The sequence below is a fragment of the Schistocerca serialis genome, chromosome 6 (assembly GCF_023864345.2).
Source record: "Schistocerca serialis cubense isolate TAMUIC-IGC-003099 chromosome 6, iqSchSeri2.2, whole genome shotgun sequence".
NCBI classification, from domain to species: Eukaryota; Metazoa; Arthropoda; class Insecta; order Orthoptera; family Acrididae; genus Schistocerca; species Schistocerca serialis.
Genome location: NC_064643.1, coordinates 162,372,735 through 162,395,589, shown reverse-complemented (window position 1 = coordinate 162,395,589; position 22,855 = coordinate 162,372,735). Strand labels below are relative to the sequence as shown.

The 22,855-nt window shown below is 41.4% G+C and overlaps 1 protein-coding gene across 1 annotated transcript in view; it reads left to right on the top strand.

Moving 5' to 3' along the window:
- Positions 1-462: 462 nt before the first annotated feature.
- Positions 463-22,855, top strand: part of LOC126485130 (venom dipeptidyl peptidase 4-like) — a 293,595-nt gene continuing 271,202 nt past the window's right edge. The window contains exon 1 of the mRNA XM_050108774.1: positions 463-604. Within this exon, the coding sequence (XP_049964731.1) occupies positions 563-604 (42 nt within the window). The 5' untranslated portion in view covers positions 463-562. The remainder of the gene's footprint in view (positions 605-22,855) is intronic.

The window sequence follows — 22,855 nt, the reverse complement described above, 5'->3', positions numbered from 1 at the left end:
TTTGGCGTTAAATCTGTACAGTCCATGATCTGTGGTAACTTCTGACGTCATTCGTCTTTGCCGTTAAATCTGTGCAATGCATAATCTGTGGTAACTTCTGACGTCATTCGTGTTTGCCGTTAAATCTGTGCAATGCATAATCTGTGGTAACTTCTGACGTCATTGGTCCAAGCCGACGGTTTGTATCCCATTCTTCAGTAATCCTCGAAAATGTTAGATGAACGATACATAACAACACTTATAGTTAAATATTGAACAAGAACTTCTACTATGAGCGTTGCAGATGCCGACACGACATCGCGGCTTGTTGCTGAGCAACAACCAGGAAAATCGGTGCGTTCCTGCTCGGGGCAGAGGCCAGATAACGCGTCCTTGTTCTTGGAGGAACATCGAGTTGCCGTCACAGCTGCCCGAACCCGAGCCGATAACCAGCGCTGAAAATGACCCGTGACGACTATACTGACAATCCAGGGCGGTCAAGTGAACGCAGATAGTTGCAGAATGTTTATCTCGGAGGGGCGAGTTTTGTCAGCAGTGCACCGGTGGGAGTCCCAGCGAAGACATGGTCCAGGTATTCAGCGCGGCCGTTCTGCTGGCAACCGCAGTAAGTTGCATCGCTACCTGCTCGGAGACGGCCTATTAGACCCTTCACCCAACCCCTCTCTACATTTGCAGCAGTTAGCGATTAATGGAAACGCAGTGATACTGCTCGCTCACTTTTACTTGGCCCCTCTGTGACCGGTGGAAATCGGCTGACTTCGTGCCGCTCCGGAATGTTTACGCTCGTTACCAACCGTAGCTACATAAAAGTATTGCCTGTCGTAATAGTATGTAGCCGTTGTGAATGTGATGTTAATTCGTGTGCGCCGTGATTGTTAGTATCATTTATGAAAATGAGCGAAGAGACTGTACCTCTTTCTTCTAGCGACACGCCATGAACTTTCAAGTCAATTCTGCGATGCATTAATCCATTACGTGTTCGTTGCTTTTATACGCTATAAGCTGGCTGCTCTGGGTAAAGGAGGCGGTGCTTGTCTCAGCAGCCAATTACAAGCATCCACGCCCAGCACCCTCCGCTTAGGCCAGTATTACACTATCAAATTTCTTTGTCCAATATCTTTGCAAAGAAATGTTATGGTGTAATAGGGAACTTTGTCAAATGTCGTCAAATATTTTATCAAATCAAGGGCCTCGTTGTAGATTTGATCAAAGAAGTCGCTTGTCTTCTGTTCACTGCAATGTGACATGTTACCACGTGGAATGCTAGCTAGCATCGTTGCAGCGTTCTTTCATCAGTAGTGTTTTAATAAACATTGCCGGTAAATACAGTTGGTGTGTACCGACAACTACAAAATTAATAGAGATGTATGAAGCTGATGAATACAAAAATAGATTAAGAAGATGGAGACCGGACCTAACCTAACCTAACTCTCTCCTGTAACAAGGTTGGTTGGTTGGTTTGGGGAAGGAGACCAGACAGCGTGGTCATCGGTCTCATCGGATTAGGGAAGGATTGGGAAGGAAGTCGGCCGTGCCCTTTCAGAGGAACCATCCCGGCATGTGCCTGGAGTGATTTAGGGAAATCACGGAAAACCTAAATCAGGATGGCCGGACGCGGGATTGAACCGTCGTCCTCCCGAATGCGAGTCCAGTGTCTAACCACTGCGCCACCCCGCTCGGTCCTGTAACAAGGAATAGGAGTGTGTCCACGTAGACTTGGCCACTGTTTCTATGTTTCGATACAGTGTATCGATACGTGGAACTGTTTCAGTGTTTCGGAACGGCTGTGGTTCACTGTTTCGAAACAGTGGTGTTTCATTCCGCCCCTGTCTCGGATATCCGGACCAGATTCGATCTCGAGCCAGACACAGAAACTGTTTCGTTGTTTCAAAATAAGGCTGTTTCAGTCCACCTGTGCTTGCAACGGACTGATTGTATCGGAACAGTGATGTTTCATTCCGCTCTGTGTCGGACGAGATTCGGGCTCGGCACAGGTACTGAAACACAACATACCACTTCGTGAAACACTTTCAAGAGTGTCGAAATCGTTTTGACAAGCAATAGCATGAAGCTTAAGATATCCGAAAATAAAGCTTCGATTCTAGGTGACTGTCCTATTCCGAAATGGCGTAACATTTGCTTTGTAAACATTAACCAAACAATAAAACAACGCATACTATTCACATTCAAAATAATAAATATGTGAAAATCATTCAGTTAAACTACACTTTTTTTATAACATACGTTTCTCTGTTCAAGTACAGTAATCATGTTAAGAAACGCATGTAAACCTAGAACATTTTGAATAAAAAAAGGCTTAGAGTGACAGTTATTATACATATACACAAATTTAATGTAGGTATAATTGCAAGCAATCTGTTTGACATATCACTGATAGTGTAATGGTGAACGGGAAGGGCTGGGAAGCATGGTGAATTTACAGTAACGGTTCGAAACACCTTGAAAGACAAAATTTTTTCTGTTATATTTTGTTATTTATTCGAATTATTTGGCATTATTTGTGAGTCTATAGTCACTGTGCCTGTTGTCCACAATGATTCCCTTTGTGTACATGGGAATTAGCAGGATGGGTATATTCCCATACTAGCGGAATGTGGGAATCCCAGTACCATATCCGTTGTTTCTGCAGTTCGCTCCCACCTCCAGTTCCGTTCGTGGTGGTTCTTCTGTCTTCAGCTATGGCTGTCCTCAGCCAATTGAAAAGTATGAAAGTCACACGACACGAAAGCAGCGCATTTGCTGCATGAAATACGAAACTGCCAAGCCGCCTAAGTGATAGTTTCATACTTTCTGCGATATGATTAGCGCTCTCGCACCTCATTTGTGTTTATATGGACATACCTATACAGTAGACATTCAAGATGATAAAATGTCTGGGTTTATTAGATTACAAAACACAAACTGTTTCACTGTTTCGAAACAGCGTATCGAAACATGACATTGTACTGTTTCATTTGTTTCGAAACAGTTACGTGTTTCAGTTTGCCCATCTCTAGTGTCCAGTGAGCCTGTCTTCTGCAGATATAGCAGTTCTTAAGTGAGTATTGCGCTTTGTGATATGAGGGTACACTTCACTGAGCACATACAGAAATGTATGCTCATGCATTCTTAAGTAACTGATTTAAGACTTGACGTCCTCTACTATAAGCTCACGTAACAAGTTTTGTTGAATGGTCTATCGTGTCGTCGTAAAACACACGGTTGCACCCTGGTACGTTTCTTTCTTCCCCTATTTCTCTTCCGCATGTGTACACAGTGCAATTGTGGGACATGCAACTGCTGCAGTTAATAACAAGTTCTTGTTGTCAGCCATCTTGAACTTTGACGAAATATATGATGACAGTGTAATACCCCTTTTTAGCGCTACGTCAACGATCTTTGTCAAATATATTTGACGAATATTTGATCAAATCTTTGACAAGGAAATATGATAGTGTAATACCGGCCTTAGTGACCTCGTGAAACTGAAACAAACACAAACGCGATGATTGGTTAGCAGCCGTAGTACACGTAGACTGGTATTGTTACGCTCCTTGGAAGTAGGCCCTACTTATGTATTAGATAGCTTCTTATTATGTTAGTGTAAATGAAACTTTAAGATATTCTAACGTGTTAACAGCCATCAACATTTTCCTTAATCATACTTTAGTTATATAGTTTATATTTCAAAAATCGTGTACAGTCGTATCTCTGCACTGTTGTGCTCTGATTGTCGCGCAGTTAATACGCAGTATGAAAATGACTGAGGCTGCTTCCTGCACCGTAGTGATAAACGAGCGTGGAACACCATTCAAAAGTTGTGCGGAACAAATTATTCACAATGGTTTCCACAATTTTATAGATATAGTTGCCTTTGAAGTTTTCCTAGAGCTTTAACATATAAAGTAAGGACAGTGCAGTTAATTGGTAGCGTTGCAGAATCGTAACTTAACGTCCACGGATCGCTGGTTCAAATCTCACTTCCGTCTTTTTTTCGTTCAGTTTGGAATACCTACGTCTTCTAGACATAAAACTCATCAAATATATCCTAATTAACACATAACTTATCACTACTCATTATGAAAATTGCACGTTGTATTTGTTTCTAGTTACATCTTGCACAAAATACTCTAGTTTTCATTGCAAATATGAATTCTTAGTTATCGATAATCTATAGAAGATTGTGAATGAAGGTTGCTTAAATTAATAAAACATAAGAAATTAAATTTTTAGGACATAACTGTAAAAACAAATACTTTTTATTTGGACTGTGTCCATTTTCATGTACCATAGACGCGGTCTTAACGAGCCCCAGTGATAAGCGTCGTAGAAACACTCAAAACAATAGTCTTCACGCCATTGAGCACACCATACAAATCAAATCCTGCATCTTTACAATTTCCACCGTACCACTACAGTCTGAACTGACCTGGAACCAAGTCAAGGGATCGGTCGAGAGAAATAACAAAGACATTTATGCTGATAGACGTATTGCAACTAATGCGCGAAGCTTTGTTCAAAATGGCTCTAAGCACTATGGGACTTAACTTCTGAGGTCAACAGTCCCGTAGACTTGGAACTACTTAAACCTAACTAACCTAAGGACATCACACACATCCATGCCCGAGGTAGGATTCGAACCTGCGACTGTAGCAGCAGCGCGGTTCCGGACTGAAGCGCCTAAGGAAACGTTAGCGACAGCCCCGGAACATTTGCACAAGCCCCGCCCATTTACCCCCCTCCACACCTACCCCCCCGCCATACCAACCAAGAGCGCATCAATATGATCTTTGGTAGTCCTCGTCGCTGTCGTGTTTTTGTTCGTCGTTTTTTGTTCTACCGCGGTTGTTCATACTAGCAGTGTTGTGCTGTTAGTACTTCTTAGCAGTTTGTGTAATACAGTCAAAATGAAACATAAATATGCACTCTCAATAAAGTTATCATACACAAGGTACCTAATCTTGACTGTTGTGGCCAACTGTTGTCAAAACTGATTTCTAACAGATATTAAAGTTCGATAAGATCTGTTGGAATGACACTGACGAAATTATGTACATATGTTTAACAATAGGCAGCTCTAAAGCTCTCAAACACTGAAGAAGAACTCAAAGTAATCTCGTGTCTGCTATAAGCAAGCAGTCATAAGAGTTCACAAGCAAAAATTCACCCATTACACAGGCAAATGTTAATGAAGAATTTCACTGTATAAATATCTGACTGCTTGCAGCACACATTTCTACATTGTTGTTATTGTTGTGGTCTTCAGTCCTGAGACTGGTTTGATGCAGCTCTCCATGCTACTCTATCCTGTGCAAGCTTCTTCATCTCCCAGTACCTACTGCAACCTACATCCTTCTGAATCTGCTTAGTGTATTGATCTCTTGGTCTCCCTCTACGATTTTTACCCTCCACGCTGCCCTCCAATGCTAAATTTGTGATCCCTTGATGCCTCAGGACATGTCCTACCAACCGATCCCTTCTTCTAGTCAAGTTGTGCCACAAACGTCTCTTCTCCCCTATCCTATTCAATACCTCCTCATTAGCTACGTGATCTACCCACCTTATCTTCAGCATTCTTCTGTAGCACCACATTTCGAAAGCGTCTATTCTCTTCTTGTCCAAACTATTTATCGTCCATGTTTCACTTCCATACATGGCTACACTCCGTACAAATACTTTCAGAAACGACTTCCTGACACTTAAATCTATACTCGATGTTAACAAATTTCTCTTCTTCAGAAACGCTTTCCTTGCCATTGCCAGTCTACATTTTATATCCTCTCTACTTCGACCATCATCAGTTATTTTACTCCATAAATAGCAAAACTCCTTTACTACTTTAAGTGTCTCATTTCCTAATCTAATTCCCTCAGCATCACCCGATTTAATTTGACTACATTCCATTATCCTCGTTTTGCTTTTGTTGATGTTCATCCTATATCCTCCTTTCAAGACACTGTCCATTCCGTTCAACTGCTCTTCCAAGTCCTTTGCTGTCTCTGACAGAATTACAATGCCATCGGCAAACCTCAAAGTTTTTACTTCTTCTCCATGAATTTTAATACCTACTCCGAATTTTTCTTTTGTTTCCTTTACTGCTTGCTCAATACACAGATTGAATAACATCGGGGAGAGGCTACAACCCTGTCTCACTCCTTTCCCAACCACTGCTTCCCTTTCATGCCCCTCGACTCTTATAACTGCCATCTGGTTTCTGTACAAATTGTAAATAGCCTTTCGCTCCCTGTATTTTACCCCTGCCACCTTCAGAATTTGAAAGAGAGTATTCCAGTTAACGTTGTCAAAAGCTTTCTCTAAGTCTACAAATGCTAGAAACGTTGGTTTGCCTTTTCTTAATCTTTCTTCTAAGATAAGTCATAAGGTTAGTATTGCCTCACGTGTTCCAACATTTCTACAGAATCCAAACTGATCCTCCCCGAGGTCCGCTTCTACCAGTTTTTCCATTCGTCTGTAAAGAATTCGCGTTAGTATTTTGTAGCTGTGACTTATTAAACTAATAGTTCTGTAATTTTCACATCTGTCAACACCTGCTTTCTTTGGGATTGGAATTATTATATTCTTCTTGAAGTCTGTGGGTATTTCGCCTGTGTCATACATCTTGCTCACCAGATGGTAGATTTTTGTCATGACTGGCTCTCCCAAGGCCATCAGTAGTTCTAATGGAATGTTGTCTACTCCCGGAGCCTTGTTTTGACTCAGGTCTTTCAGTGCTCTGTCAAACTCTTCACGCAGTATCTTATCTCCCATTTCATCTTCATCTACATCTTCTTCCATTTCCATAATATTGTCCTCAAGTACATCGCCCTTGTATAAACCCTCTATATACTCCTTCCACCTTTCTGCCTTCCTTTCTTTGCTTAGAACTGGGTTGCCATCTGAGCTCTTGATATTCATACAAGTGGTTCTCTTATCTCCAAAGGCCTCTTTAATTTTCTTGTAGGCAGTATCTATCTTACCCCTAGTGAGACAAGCCTCTACATCCTTACATTTGTACTCTAGCCATCCCTGCATAGCCATTTTCACTTCCTGTCAATCTCATTTTTGAGACGTTTGTATTCCTTTTTGCCTGCTTCATTTACTGCATTTTTATATTTTCTCCTTTCATCAATTAAATTCAATATTTCTTCTGTTACCCAAGGATTTCTATTAGCCCTAGTCTTTTTACCTACTTGATCCTCTGCTGCCTTCACTACTTCATCCCTCAGAGCTACCCATTCTTCTTCTACTGTATTTCTTTCCCCCATTCCTGTCAATTGTTCCCTTATGCTCTCCCTGAAACTCTCTACAACCTCTGGTTCTTTCAGTTTATCCTAGTCCCATCTCCTTAAATTCCCGCCTTTTTGCAGTTTCTTCAGTTTCAATCTGCAGTTCATAACCAATTTCTACATTATCCCACTCTTATATTCTTTAGTCTTAATGAGGTAATCAGAAACAAACCAAAACATCGACTTCCCCCTGTTTATGCATAACATTGACTTTAGGCAATCGAGATAATGGACAGCATCCTTGGCGATACTACCAATTAATATTTCCCAACAGAATTTCTTACACTACGCGAGGTGATGGAAATTTGCGCTCACTGGAGTTAACAAATATCAGATTTTTTGATATAGTGCAGATGAAAGCTCATGAAATAAAAAAAGACAGTGTGGATACCATTTTTATTTTTCTTTCTTATTGACGATTTTTCAACTCGCATATTCAATGAACATGTTTCTAATTCTTTTCACAATGGTACCGGAAAAACTGTATTTCGTACTAACTACTGATTTTCTCCCTTGTTATGAATGGCATATCTGTGATACGAACAACTTTGATATTGGAACAGGCGGTAGACCATGGGCGGAGCTTAGGATATGGATTGGTGTGGCGGGGGGCGGGGGGGGGGGGGGCGATTGGGCGGGACTTGTGCACCGTCCGGGGCTGTCGCTAACGTTACGTAGCGCCTAGAACCGCTCGTCCACAGCGGCCGGCCAAAGCTCTGTGGCACGTCACTGCCGAACGCTGGCGGGATACAGAAAGGCACGTTATAAAAGAAGAGGAGAAAATGTGAATGCTTGGATTGCTTCCTGGATTCTGTTGTTGATCGATTCGTAATCAACGTAGCAGATGACACTTCCAGCACTGGAATGCATTTCTCGGTTTCGAATATGGAAGGAGTTCAGAGATTGCCAGACGAATGACGGCAAATAATATCTTCAGTAGCTTCCATATTTAACTACATGATGAAACCCCTGCGATGCGCTTTTAAGTCACACATAGCTCAGGCAGAAAAATTACCCTGCGCTTAAGTCAAGGATTTTCATCACTCTTGTTTTTAATTAGGATACTATATTAGTTAAGAACGAGAGCATGCGAGTTTGGTCGAATTCGGTTAAAAATTAAATGACGTTCGAAGCTATATTGTTTCTGTGTCCGTCCCTTTTCATGTCGCAACTGCAGCTCCTCGCACCACTGCAAGTTAATAGAAGCAGCTGGTTGGCCTGTGCTGTCCATGTTAAATGCGCAGGTAAAGCTGTTGTCACGTATCGCTCAGTCGATGTGCGCATAACGCACAGTGTTAAAAGTATCCACGCCACGGTATATTGATAATTTTTACTTATGGACCGTCTGACAGCAACTGAATAAAACACGATTTTAGTCCGCAGCTCGTGGTCGTGCGGTACCGTTCTAGCTTCCCACGCCCGAGTTTCCGGTTCGATTCCCGGCGGGGCCAGGGATTTTCTCTGCCTCGTGATGACTGGGTGTTGTGTGCTGTCCTTAGGTTAGTTAGGTTTAAGTAGTTCTAAGTTCTTGGGGACTCATGACCATAGATGTTAAGTCCCATAGTGCTCAGAGCCAAAACACAATTTTAGTGCCATACGGGTTTCGCCTTTATTTTCTGCAAGGCATCGTCAGTGGCCTGGAATATTTAATTTACATTTTTGTCACTGTGCCTATACGTTATAAACAGTAGTATGCCTTGCAGAAAATAAAGGCGAAACGCGTATGGCACTAAAATTGTGTTTTATTCAGTTGCTGTCACACGGTCCACAAGTAAAAATTATCAATATGCCGTGATATTACACGCAACTGAGGAAGACAGGACTACAAAAGTTGAAGATGTATCCATGCCATCTTACTTGTTTGTAATTGAGGCAGCTTGGCTGCGGCTCCACGTGAAACGAGATGCAATGAGATTCCAGCTAATGCGAAAGAATAAATGGTGTAATGTCTACATCAGGTCTATTCTTATGATGAGCACAGTACAAGGTAGGTGTAGTCGGGCTGGTACTACAAGACAATCCGTCATGAACGAAGCAGGCCTAGTGCAGCTGGCATCTAGCGCTAGAAAGTGGTGGAACTAAAGATGTGTCCACACGATGCCTCTTTACTCGTGCGCAATCGAAGACACAAGGCAATAAAAACGCACGCACAAATGATTGTGAAAGAACGTAGGTACGCATGGGCTTCCTCGTGTCCAAACGTTGCCTCATTGCGCAAGCAATCTGCTATGCATCGCCTTCTTTGCTCGGGAGTTTGCGCTGCGTTTATTGTGATGAAAATACGACAAATAAAAGGAAACGCAAAAGCGACTATAGGTAGTATCTAAATAACTGAGGCACCAGGAATACAAAGTAACGACATTTTGTTTGAAAATTTCAGAGGGAGGTCACAGCGAGATTTTAAATTTGCTGCTGGGGAAATAGCATCGATGAGTCCGGCACTAACTAATAACTGGCGACCGATATACCAGTGGGAACTTTTTATTTCGTGTTTCAAAACAAATCATTGCAGTAATTATTTCTGAACCTGAGAAACATTTAAAGGGACGTCCTTAGTCGTTATGTGAAGGTTAAGTAACATTCAATTTACCATTTGTATTTTATTGTATAGAAACAACTGTTTCCACAATTTTAATCATGAAAGGTTATGTGTAGATTAACATTCTCGGGCTCGACAAACTTGCGAAATTTCATACATGCCAAACCAGAAGTTGTGTTTTCCAATTTCCTATTTTTCACAGACTTAATTTCCTTCATTTCGATTTTGGTAGTTAGTTGAGAAGCTACACATACCCCATCATTTCCTTTGTTCAGATGCCAAGCCCCACAGCTGTTATGCTATTAAGTCGCCATAGCAAGAACATTTGTCCACAGTTTTTATATACAGATTTAATGAAGTTCTGTCTTATTTTTCTCTGTTTTCCTACTTCGAAACTTACGGTATTTTATTCCTTATGGTAATATGATTGGAGACTCTTTATCTAATACTTGATGATCAGGGCATCACATCTCAAGTTTTTAATCATATAATCTTTGGAAGCGGCATTCCACACGATTTTTCGTTGTCTCTTATCATTTACAAATTCCAGCATCTTTTCTTTGTAGTCAGCAGATATTATTACACATATATCGCTTCACAGCATAACCTCAAAAGACTGCACAATGAAACACATATAGGCCCCAGTTGCCTTAGTCTGCGAAAAAGCGCGAAGATTTCCACCGAAGGCGGAAAGCAATGCGCTTAACGCTCAGCCCCCATTTGCAGAAAATTAAGTTTATACGCATTCGCAAAGCTGAACAGAAAAATGGCATCGCGTGGACACATCGCAAGAGAAGTAACAGATGGACATCGGACCGCACGTGCCCGCCAAACGCTGTGACGCACGAACACGCTAAACGGGGTCTTCACGATGTGCTTTCTGCTTGTTATTGTTCATTGTTTGCTGTTTTATTGTTGACATCAGGGCTGGTTTGGGCCCAGGCGACGCAAGCTGAAAGGAGCGCCAGAGGCGCCACAACTTTTACTGTTTCTGTACGAGACGTGTTCAACGTGTACAAGGAACCGGATGCTAATTTAAAATATGACTTACTTCATGATACACTTGTAAGAGAATTTGAAAACTGTTTCCCCAAGAAAGTAGTTAAATCTAATTATAAGAAACTATGCAAAAAACCTTGGCTTACTAAAGGAATAAAAATATCTTGTAACCACAAAAGGGAACTGTATCTAACAACAAGAATGTGTAATGATCCAGAAACAGCCAAATATTATAAAAACTACTGTGCTACATTACGAAAGGTTATTAAAAAGTCCAGAAGCATGTGCATCATGTCTGAGATGAATACCTCTGATAACAAAATTAAAGAAATTTGGAATATTAGTACAAGGGAGACAGGACAACCAAGAGTACAGGATGACGGCATCACCATCAAAGCGAATGGAAACTTGATAAACAACAAGCCGGAAGTCGAAAACATTTTGAATAATCATTTTTTAAATGTTGTAGAGAAAATAGGATCTAAATGCTCATTAGAAGAAGCAAGGCAGTTAATGGAAGAGGCCTTACCCATACCATTTGATACAACTGAAATTCCACCCACCTCTCCAACTGAAATTAGGAAGATAATAAACCCTCTCAAGAATAGAAGCTCACATGGAATTGATGGCATTTCCAGCAGGATAATAAAAGCTTGTTCCCAAGAAATAAGTGGGATTCTTAGCCACATATGTAATAGCTCTCTGAAGCAGGGTATTTTCCCAGATAGACTGAAGTATGCCATTGTTAAACCACTGCATAAAAAAGGGGATACGTCTAATGTCAACAACTACCGCCCAGTCTCTCTTCTGATTGCCTTATCCAAAATTCTTGAAAAAGTAATGTATTGTAGAGTAGCTTCACACCTTTGTAAAAATAAAGTTTTAACAAAATTTCAGTTTGGTTTCCAGAAAAAATTTTCAACGGAAAATGCTATATATACTTTCACTAATGAAATATTAAATGCTCTGAGTAACCGGAAGTCACCCATTGAGATTTTTTGTGATCTATCAAAGGCTTTTGATTGTGTAAATCATGGAATACTTATAGATAAGCTCAAGTACTGTGGTGTGAATGAGACACTGCTCAGGTAGTTTAAATCATACCTAACTGGAAGAGTGCAGATAGTTGAAATAAACAGTTCACATAATATGCAAAAAACTGGTGATTTCTCGAACTGGAGAACAATCAAGAATGGGGTGCCGCAAGGTTCGGTCTTGGGTCCTCTGCTGTTCTTAATAAATATTAATGACTTGCCATTCTACATTCACGAAGATGCAAAGCTGGTACTTTTTGCCGATGATACAAGTATAGCTATCACACCCGACAGACAAGAATTAACTGGTGAAATTGTAAACGACGTTTTTCAGAAAATCATTAAGTGGTTCTCTGCAAATGGGCTCTCATTAAACTTTGACAAAACACAGTGTACACAGTTCCACACAGTAAATGGAATGACCCCATTAATAAATATAGACTTCGATCAGAAATCGGTAGCTAAGGTAAATATTCAAAATTTCTAGGTGTATGCATTGATGAGGGGTTGAACTGGAACTGGAAAAAACGGAGGATCTGCTGAAACGTTTGAGTTCAGCTACTTATGCTATTAGGGTCATTGCAAATTTTGGCAATATACATCTGAGTAAATTAGCTTACCACGCCTATTTTCATACTCCGCTTTTGTATGGCAATATATTCTGGGGTAACTCATCATTGAGTAAAAGAGTGTTCATTGCACAAAAGCGTGTAATCAGAATAATTGCTGGAGCTCATCCAAGATCATCCTGCAGATACTTATTTAAAGAGCTAGAAATCTTCACTGTAGCGTCACAATATATATATTCACTTATGAAATTTGTTATTAACAATCCGAACGAATTCAAAAGTATTAGCAGTGTACATGGCTACAACACTAGGAGAAAGGATGATCTTCACTACTCAAGGTTAAATCTAACTTTGGCTCAGAAGGGGGTAAATTATACTGCCACAAAAGTCTTTCGTCACTTACCTAATAGCATCAAAAGTCTGACAGATAGCCATATAGCATTTCTGACAGATAGCCGTATAGCATTTAAAAGGAAATTAAAAGAATTTCTTAATGGCAACTCCTTCTACTCATTAGACGAATTTTTGGATATAGTAAGTGGGTAATTTCCCAACTTCCACCAAAAAATGTTATGTAATATTTTGTCTAATGTAATATCTTGTATAGACACCTTTTATTAACCTGAAACGTTCCACATCATTCCGAAGTGTCATACTCATGATCTATGGAACAAGCACTAATCTAATCTAATCTAAAATGGTTCAAATGGCTCTGAACACTATGGGACTTAACTGCTGTGGTCATCAGTCCCCTAGAACTTAGAACTACTTAAAACTAACTAACCTAAGGACATCACACACATCCATGCCCGAGGCAGGATTCGAACCTGCGACCGTAGCGGTAGCGAGGTTCCAGACTGTAGCGCCTAAATTCGCTCGGCCACCCCGGCCGGCCGCGAGACGTATCACAATTAGTGGTGGCCGCTCGGGGCGCGAACTTTGTATACAGTGCGCATCACAGTTAGCAACGAAAACTGGCACAAGTAGGTTTGCCATGTCTAGCGGCGACTTTGTTGGGACACTCTGAGATTGGGTGTAGAAATGAAGTAAAAAATTACTTAATATTATTGTTTTTTGTTTAGAACACAATTACTTGGAACTTGTTGCGGCAGAAGTAGTGGATAAACCATATTTTTTCGGAAGATTTCCCCGTTTTCAGCGGGGCTTTCTTCCCTTTGACGCAGTTATAAAACTCCATGCAAGTCAGCTTGTTGTTAAAATGGCACTATAAGACTGATTCCCTGGCAGCAGTCGATTTCCTTCATCAGTCCACTGTACCGACATCAGCGAAAATAACTCTTTCCGTAGTGGCGTTGTATGCGGAAGTAGAAAGCAAATACTCGCATAATTTTAGCAGCTAGTATTTGCGTTGAGGATTTTCGGTTTCCTTAAGAAAGTAAATCCACCCTCCTCTCACGGAGTATTTACGCTTCCATTCCACCGAGTCACGCATAGCTTCTAGAAAACTCTTCAGACACATATATATTCCTGGAAACGATTGTCATCTGAAATCTTACCAGCATTTGTGGTCAGGTATATAGTAGTGTTTTCAATCATCACCCAATCTGGCGTTTCAGATACAGTAATTCAATCAAATGCTTGATATTTGTTAAAAGAAAGAGCTCATTTGTGTAAGTAACTAATGCTATGGTATTGAAAGCCATTGTCTCATCCTCAATTCTCGAAATCATTATTTCTTGGTTAGGGTTCTCATTTTTTAATTTGTTCAAATTCATCTTCGTTTGCATGCCAAAAATATTGGAAGTCTTCCTTTCATTCACACATCTTTGAGTGTCGATTAGTACATTTCTCACTTCAATTCTCGAGAGTTTATTCTTTTCCACGCTTTTCACAGTTTCCAAAACAGAGCGAAGTTTGAGAGTAGAAACATGAAATAAATTTCACTAATTGGACAACTGAAAAAATCTGAAATTATTTTACGTTGCCTGTCTTCTACGTGAAAAAATTTTTGTAATGGAATCCAAAGTTTAAGAATTGTCTCAACTGCGGGCATTAACAACAGCCATCTTGTTTTTGAATTATGTAAAAGAGTCTGATGACTGACATCAACATATAAGTCTCTTTGAGCTTCTCTATCTTACCGTGTGTATTGAAAAATAATTAAATATTTTCATGACGATTATTTCAATGTCGACAGTTAAGACTCCAGCAGCGCTTGATATAGTATTGTGGAGCATATGGGCAGGACATCCAATTCCTTCTACATTTTTTCCTCGTTCTTCTTTAATCTGGTTGGCCGCGTCGATGAACCCGTCCGAAGTTGGTACTGGTATTGTCACCACAAAAACCGATTAATTTATTTATCGGAATTTGCAGTTGTCTTAAAGTGTGTAGACAAAACTTCGAAATTGTCTCCGATGTTTCGTTATTCAGCGAATCAGACTTAGCAGCTGCTTGTGTATCCCTTCAGTTGCAGTAAAGTACTGAACAACTAAAGGAAACATCTCTCCAGCCTTGTGGATCGATGCGTCAGTGCCTATGCCTATGCCGTAAAATGAAACATCTTACAATTGTTTTATGCATACTGACACGGAGTGTGGTGCGAGAATATTTTTAACAATCGCTGTGGCTCTGGCCCTGGCTGTGGCGACTTTGGAGTCAGGAAACATTGCGGCATTCAGTGTTACGGTAATAGTCAAGTGAAGGACTGATGATGCTTGGCAACTTTATAAGCTGTTGTTACTTCTGCAGCAACAACGGGCAATTCTTCCCGGGTATCTTCTTTAAACTTGAATGGAGAAATAGGGTTTGATGTCTATGGTATCACGAATCTATTTGTATGAGCCTTCGTAGATACGTTATGCCACACATCTGCCTTACCTCCGTGAGTTATTGAGATGAAACAGCTACAAATCTCACAAAATGCATCCTGATCCGTTCGTCCTTTCTTAACAACAGACTACTCTTTGGTGTAATCATCCGAAAAGTTAAACTTTCTCTTTCCATACTTAGATATTTTCGTAAGCTATAAAAAGGGAAATGAGCGTATGGCCTCATTGCATGGGAGGCCCCTTACGGGGCAGGTCCGGCCGCCTTGGTGCAGGTCTTATTACGTTCGACGCCACATTGGGCGACCTGCACGCCGGATGGGGATGAAATGATGAGGAAGACAACACAACACCCAGTCCCTGAGCGGAGAAAATCCCAGACCCAACCGGGAATCGAACCGGCGCCCGTAGGACGGAAACCGTTCACGCTGACCACTCAGCTATCGGGGCGGACTTCGTAAGCTATGATAAGTTTATTGGGGTGCGCTCAGCCTCATGATCCCAGTTGAGGAGCTACTCGACCGAAATAGTAGCAGCTCCAGTCAACGAAAACCATCAAACGGCCGGGAGAGCGGTGTGCTCACCACACGCCCCTCCGCATCCTCCACTGAGGATGACACGGCGGCTGGATGGTACCGATGGACCACTTGTAGTGGGAAGACGGCGTGAGGTTTAGTTTTTTATGATAAATTTATTAGACGGTAAACAGTAGACAATAACACTTTAGTCATCGAAGTACACCTCGCTATACACTTCACGCCCTATATACCCGGAGAAGACACTTCAAACATTTCTAACCAGCACTCGTTGTTCGTGTTACGTTTAGAAAGAATCGTGTTATCAGATCACGACTCAAATGGGAACTGCCCGATTCTTCCGCGTGGCGCTGCTTAAGTAGTTTTAGCCCCATACTGCTGGAGAAGTCTGGTACTTTCTCGAATAATGGCGCTAGATCAAGAATGTGCTTGGGTCGTTGATACAGGATACGAAAAATGTGACACGACCTTGTCAACACAAACTTGTTGACATAAATAAACTAACTGAGGCTGCATTTACGTGTTGCGCTAACAGATGGCGTTACTTCAGTACCTGACCCAATTATGTAACGGTATTTGGCAAAATTATGACAGAATTGGATCTTGTAGCCATGCCGGGGCAAGAAGGTCCATAACGGTAACGGCCTCCGTATATATCTGGAAGAATGGCATCCCTAGACACGGGGAAAGTGTACGAGGGAACAATGAGAAAGGGGCGGGAGGGTGAATTTTCTTGACTGTCCCTAGTTGACATCTGTGGCAAGCAGTTGAATCAGGATTTCACATTGGAGCTTTTGCGCATTTTTCAGTGAGTAAATTTTTATTAATATGGCAGTCCAATAAAGGCAATACTTTTTTCTTTCAGACTTTAATGTTTTTGCTGTTACGAAAATTATTGTCAGTCCTTCGTATTCTAAAAACGAAATGAAACAAACAACGCTATTGCGATGTAATTCTGGCGTTTAGCAAGGAATGGTTTCTGTACGATGCTCATGAACTGCTGTATCATAGCAAGCTGCCTCGGCAGTGGTTTATTTCTGAGTAAATAAGCGTATAATTTTATGTGTCTCATTTTCGATTTATATACATAGCGACAAATAAGAGACGAAAAATCACCTTTGATTTCATCGCATCTCATGCTGTATTTAAGCATACTAGGTAGGAGAAACCGGCAATAGTCAGAGAAACAGAGTCCGATAACAAAAATGTATTAACAAATGGTTTAATTCTTGCTTCCGACTAGGTGGAATTGCTTCCCTCATTAGTGGGTCGCTTGAGCGAATTGCTACCTGTATAATCGGCAACAGTTTGTGAAAATAAGCCACATTCATTCTTACGATGTTCTGAAATTCCTGCTGGTCTTCCCGCCTAGTTCTTTCATTAATCAGGAGTATACACTGATCAGCCAGAACATTATGACCACTTACCTGATAACTCGTATTTCCACGTTTGGCACGCATAACAGTGGCGACGCGCCGTGGCGTGAAATAAATTGGGGCATGACGCATTATTGTTGTTATGCCGGAGCCAAGATAGCCCCTGAGGCCTGGCAACCCGTATTACATCACAGAGAACGAGGTTGTCTATGTCCAAGGCGCACCAAAAGCACCATGGTAAACGCCGGCTACTTACATACAAGGTAATGGAAACAGACATTCCGAGCACTACTTCCTGCAAGGGGAGCTCGAGCCACGGCCTGCAAGAAGTATCACTACTCCAAAACCTGATTGGCTGGAGACTGCTATTTAGGAGCTAGAACCAACCCCGAAGTTCAGTTCACTCCGGATGCCGACCTCGAGTACTTCGACCGTCGAAGATAACGTCTTCGTCTCTGAATTGGACTCTTACTAGTGGGTGTGTGTTATCACGAACCTTTGTGGAAATTTGTCAGTCACAACAATTTTGTTTAAAAATGCCACTGCCGTCGGTAAACATGATCGTCGTCAAGGGGCGAACATGGTCTGCAACCAGCGTATGATGCTCATTGATAGCCGTGGTGTCTTGCACGAACTACACTGAACCCATGGATGCCCACGTGAATGTTCCCCAAAGCATAGTGGCGCCGCCGCCAGTTTGTCTCCGTCCCGCGGTACACGTGTCAAGGATCTGTTCTCCTGGAAGATGATGCACTTGCGCCCTTCCATCCGCATGATGAAGAAGGTATCAGGATTCATCAGACCATACGACGCTCTGCCACTCACCAGTGCCGACGGTCACGTGCCCATTTCAGTCGTAGTTGTCGACATCGTGTTGTTAATATTGGTACATGCATGGGACGTCGGCTGCAGGGGAGCATCGTTAGGAGTGTTCGGTGCACTGTGTGTTCAGACACACTTGCACTCTGCCCAGCATTAAAGTCTGATGTTAGTTCCGACACAGTCTGCCGCCTGTCCTTTTTACCAGGCTGCCCAGCCTACGACGTCCGACATTTGTAATGAGAGCTGGCCGCCCGACCCTACGTCTGGAAGTGGTTACACCTTGGTTTTGCCAGTAGTTGAAGACACTCACCTCAGCACTCCTCGAACACCCGACAAGTTGTGCAGTTTCAGAAATGCTCGAGCCGAGCCTCTGGACTAGCACAATCTGCCATGGGTCTAACTCAGATTCCCCATTCTAAACACGGACAGCAGGCTCACTGATACTGCATGCACCGTACATGCGTCTGGCTAGCAGTCATTCCTCGCCATGTGACGCTGCTATCGCCTGGACGGGTTTATATCGACAGTAGGTCGGTGGTCATAAAGTTCTGGCTGATCAGTGGATGTCACTGCCATCGTCCTTTCTTGCTCGTCAGAAACTCACGGTTGCGACCACTGGGACCACATGCAAAATGCTGCACAAACGTGTATTAAGGTAAAAAGTATGCTTGTGCAACCGCGTGTCACGATATGAAACGAGCAGTTGAGCCCATAAACTGAATGCAGCAGTAACATAATTCTGTGATAGCTACGCAAGAGAACGATAATCTGTTAATAAATAGAAACCTTGATCTCAAACAAATTTTTCAATGTGTTGGAACCGTGACTTTACCTTTCCAGTGGAGTCTTCGTGTCACTGGTTTCTCTCGTGTATCGCGTAATCGTGCGACGTGAACAAGTTTGCAGTTCCAAACATGTACGTTTGCATTTCTGCTGCAAAGGTGTACTCTTTAGTAAGTGCTGAAGTTCGAGTCGTCAACTTAAAGCGCCAATAAAACTGGCTGCCCCTCAGAATTCGGCCACTTGCATGATCTGGCAGTACTGTAGAATGCGGAGGTTCCTGGAGCAAGTGTCGGCTTTGCTCGTGCTGCTATAGTCCTGTAACTGATCGCGGTTTAGTGCTCCATGTAGCACAGTGCGGAGGCAAAATCGCGAGTTCGCGTCCAAGTTTTGTTTGTTTTTTTAAGTCGCTTTGCGTCTGTCTCTTAAAAGCACCAGTCTGATGAAATCTCAAAAGTAATCTATTTCACTTTCTAAACCACCAGCAATAGTAAAACCTTCTAGAAACATTTCCTCGAAAGAGCTCATGGCTGGACGAGATCAGAACAGTTTGTGCTCGAGACATTCCTCCCCATACTCCCCATATAGTGGCCATCGACTACCAGCCACTGGCCACCGGACACCAGCGGATGCCTACACAGGTCTGATCAGCTTCTGTCATTGCCTTAAATGCGTCTTCTGCCATTACCTTAAATGCGTTATCGAGCTTTGTCATCTCAGTCACAAAGGAATGTAAGATTCTGTCACAATCCATGCACAACCACATTTATATCTGCAAAGAACTTGTTGCTGATTCTATAGTATACTGAAAGGTGTAATTTGCGAGTTATTGTCCCATTATGGCCCAGACTTCATTTTTAGCACTTTTATTTCCACAAGTCCATCTTGATCACATAGGCTTCTTTACACTTTATGACCGGTTTTGGCTTATCGTCTTCTTCAGATCATTAAAATATTCTGATATAAATCATCATCAAAGTAAACATGTGCACATGTTCACTTTGACGATGATTTATATCAGACTATTTGAATGATCATGTGCAAATGTTTACTTTGACGATGATTTATATCAGAATATTTTAATGATCTGAAAATGGCGATAAGCCGAAACCGGTCATAAAGTGTAAAGAAACCTATGTGATCAAGACGGACGTGTGAAAATAAAAGTGCTAAAAATAAAATGACAGCGGACTCATATACACACTTCATGTCTTCAATTGACGAGACTTTATTGTTGGACGCCGCTCTTTTTTTTCTGTGTTGGTGTGTTTGCTCTTGCACATGCTGATGTTTCATAAAATAAAAATATTCAAGTATTAGTTTCACATTAATTCAATATATTTATGTTCCAGATTTAATCACAAAGTGATTAATTGTTAGTTGGTTGGTTGGTTGGTTTGGGGAAGGAGACCAGACAGCGTGGTCATCGGTCTCATGGGATTAGGGAAGGATGGGGAAGGAAGTCGGCCGTGCCCTTTCAGAGGAACCATCCCGGCATTTGCCTGGAGCGATTTTAGGGAAATCACGGAAAACCTAAATCAGGATGGTTGGACGCGGGATTGAACCGTCGTCCTTCCGAATGCGAGTCCAGTGTGCTAACCACTGCGCCACCTCGCTCGGTGATTAATTGTTAGTATTTGGGGTAAGGTATCTATTTAGTGAACTGATAATATTAGATTAACACCAGTTTTATTTATTCTTTGCGAGCACACACACGGAAATGCAGTACACCTTAACGAGATAAACGAAATACAAAAACAAAAGTAAAGACATGCTGTGAACATTGGGACAATTTCAACTAGTTTTAATCATAGCTCTTCGCAATAGCTTGTAAACAAAATTACCCATATGAAGCTGGAATGGCTCGCCTGTTGAAGTATGAAAATGTAAATGTTTGTCTGACGTCTCTCAGGCCGCAGAGACATCAATGTTATCAACAGAATTTATGGCATACCCACAATGAAAATATGAAACAGTATTGCAGGAAAATAAAGGAGAAAATGAGACGGGACTGAAATAATGTACTATGCCTACTTACTTTCACATGGAGAACACAGGCACAATTCAAAATGTGAATCTTTTCTTCCAACATCCGCATGAGCACTTGCCGAACGCTGCTGCACAACTGACAATGCGACACTCTTTCTCCAGTTGTTGGAACAGGTTCTGTTAATGCAACACTGACATAACTGCTCTCTAGTGGCCGAATACGCCAGTTACGTTTGTGACACTCTTCCACATAAAAGTATTCCACTTCCTCGTTTTGGTGATGATATGAGCGAAAAATCGGCATTTTTAGAGTTGTACCGGTTTTCTTCCAAGGCAGCGATTTGGTCCACAGTGGGTCAAAATGGAAGGAAAAAGTAATTATAATGAAGAATGTTATCTTTTTTCATGTATTTTATTGCAATATATAAGTTTTGAAACCGGCATATTTGTATGGAAACAGCATTTTTAAAAGAGAATATCTGTGTTGTTTACAGTGTTATGCAAATATTAACTGAAAGTCCTAAATTTGTCCACTAGGACGTATAACACTACCGGCTACTACTAAATTAGCAATACACCGATGATGTTACTCCTGTGAAAGAATGCTTACTTGACCGTGATCGTGCGTAATGGAAAGGTATCAGGTTATTTTTGTTTCACTCAAGATTTCCACATTAAGGAATCGAGCCAACGTTCCATTATTAATCCTCCGTTACTTGCGCGTGAAACATGGACTGTGGGAAAACCGGAACAGAACAGAATCGAAGCATTTGAGATGTGGTGCTATAGACGAATGTTGAAAATTAGGTGGACTGATAAGGTAAGAAATGAGGAGGTTCTATGCAGAATCGGAGAGGAAAGGAAGATGTGGAAAACACTGATAAGGAGAAGGGACAGGATGATAGGACATCTGCTAAGACATGAGGGAATGACTTCCATGGTACTAGAGGGATCTGTAGAGGGCAAAAACTGTAGAGGAAGACAGAGATTGGAATACTTCAAGCAAATAATTGAGGACGTAGGTTGCAAGTGCTACTTCGAGATGAAGAGGTTAGCACAGGAAAGGAATTCGTGGCGGGCCGCATCAAACCAGTCAGTAGACTGATGACAAAAAAAAAAAAAACAAAAAAAAAAAAAAAAAAAAAAAACCTTGCGCCAAAATTGGTGACATCGTCACTCGCGCGGATGTCTGGTGTCATCCACAAAGCAAGCGGTCTATTTGTATACTTTGAACGGTCTTTATAACTGGTTTTATGATTTTTTATTAAACCTAAATATAATAATACATTTAATATTTTTGCACAGTATAATATATTCTAACGTCTGAAACAGTATGACCATTCGGTGAACAATATCTTCAGCTAGATTACTGGCATTACATGGTCCCTCTTGTTGCTTACCGACGTACGGTTCTAAATTCAGAGTGTAAGCTGTTTTTATATCCACCAAAGCAAACACTCTTAACCCCTACTTTGCTGGTTTGCTAGGAATATATTGCCTGAATGGGCAGTTTCCTCTAAATGCCAAAAGCTGTTCGTCAACAGTAAGATATTCAGTAGGTGAAAAATATTTTTGGCAATTGTTCGTGAATAGTTCAAGTACCTGTCTGATAGTTCTGAGAGCAGCCAATTTGTCAGTCTCTCTGCGAACACCTCTACCACGCATATTATCAAACCTCAGACATCTCAACAGAAATCTGAATCGGTTTTCACTTATGTATAAATAACATGATTCAAGTCCGTTTCCCTTTGAGTTATCTCCCAATTTCGATATACTCCCTAGAACACCTCAAAGATCCACATCAATATAACAAACCAATGAAAGCTTTGCTCTCTGTCGCATCTGTTTCTTTATCACCCCTTTCCTTAGAGAAGTTGTCACGAACTTAATTGATGTATATATTAGTGCATGTTGCGATAATGCTTATTTTGTTTTCATCCAAGAACAAATTCAGAATTTCTATTTCTGTCTTTTTCATACGAGCTTGATTTTTTGGTCCAGGCAAATGCGTTATAAAATTATGAGATCTGCTTCTGACACTGATAGGATATTTATTTTTCCTCCGTTTAGTTATTCCACCTTTCCCTAAAATAATGCATCCTCTTGAGTTACTTCTTCCTGTGATTCATATTCATC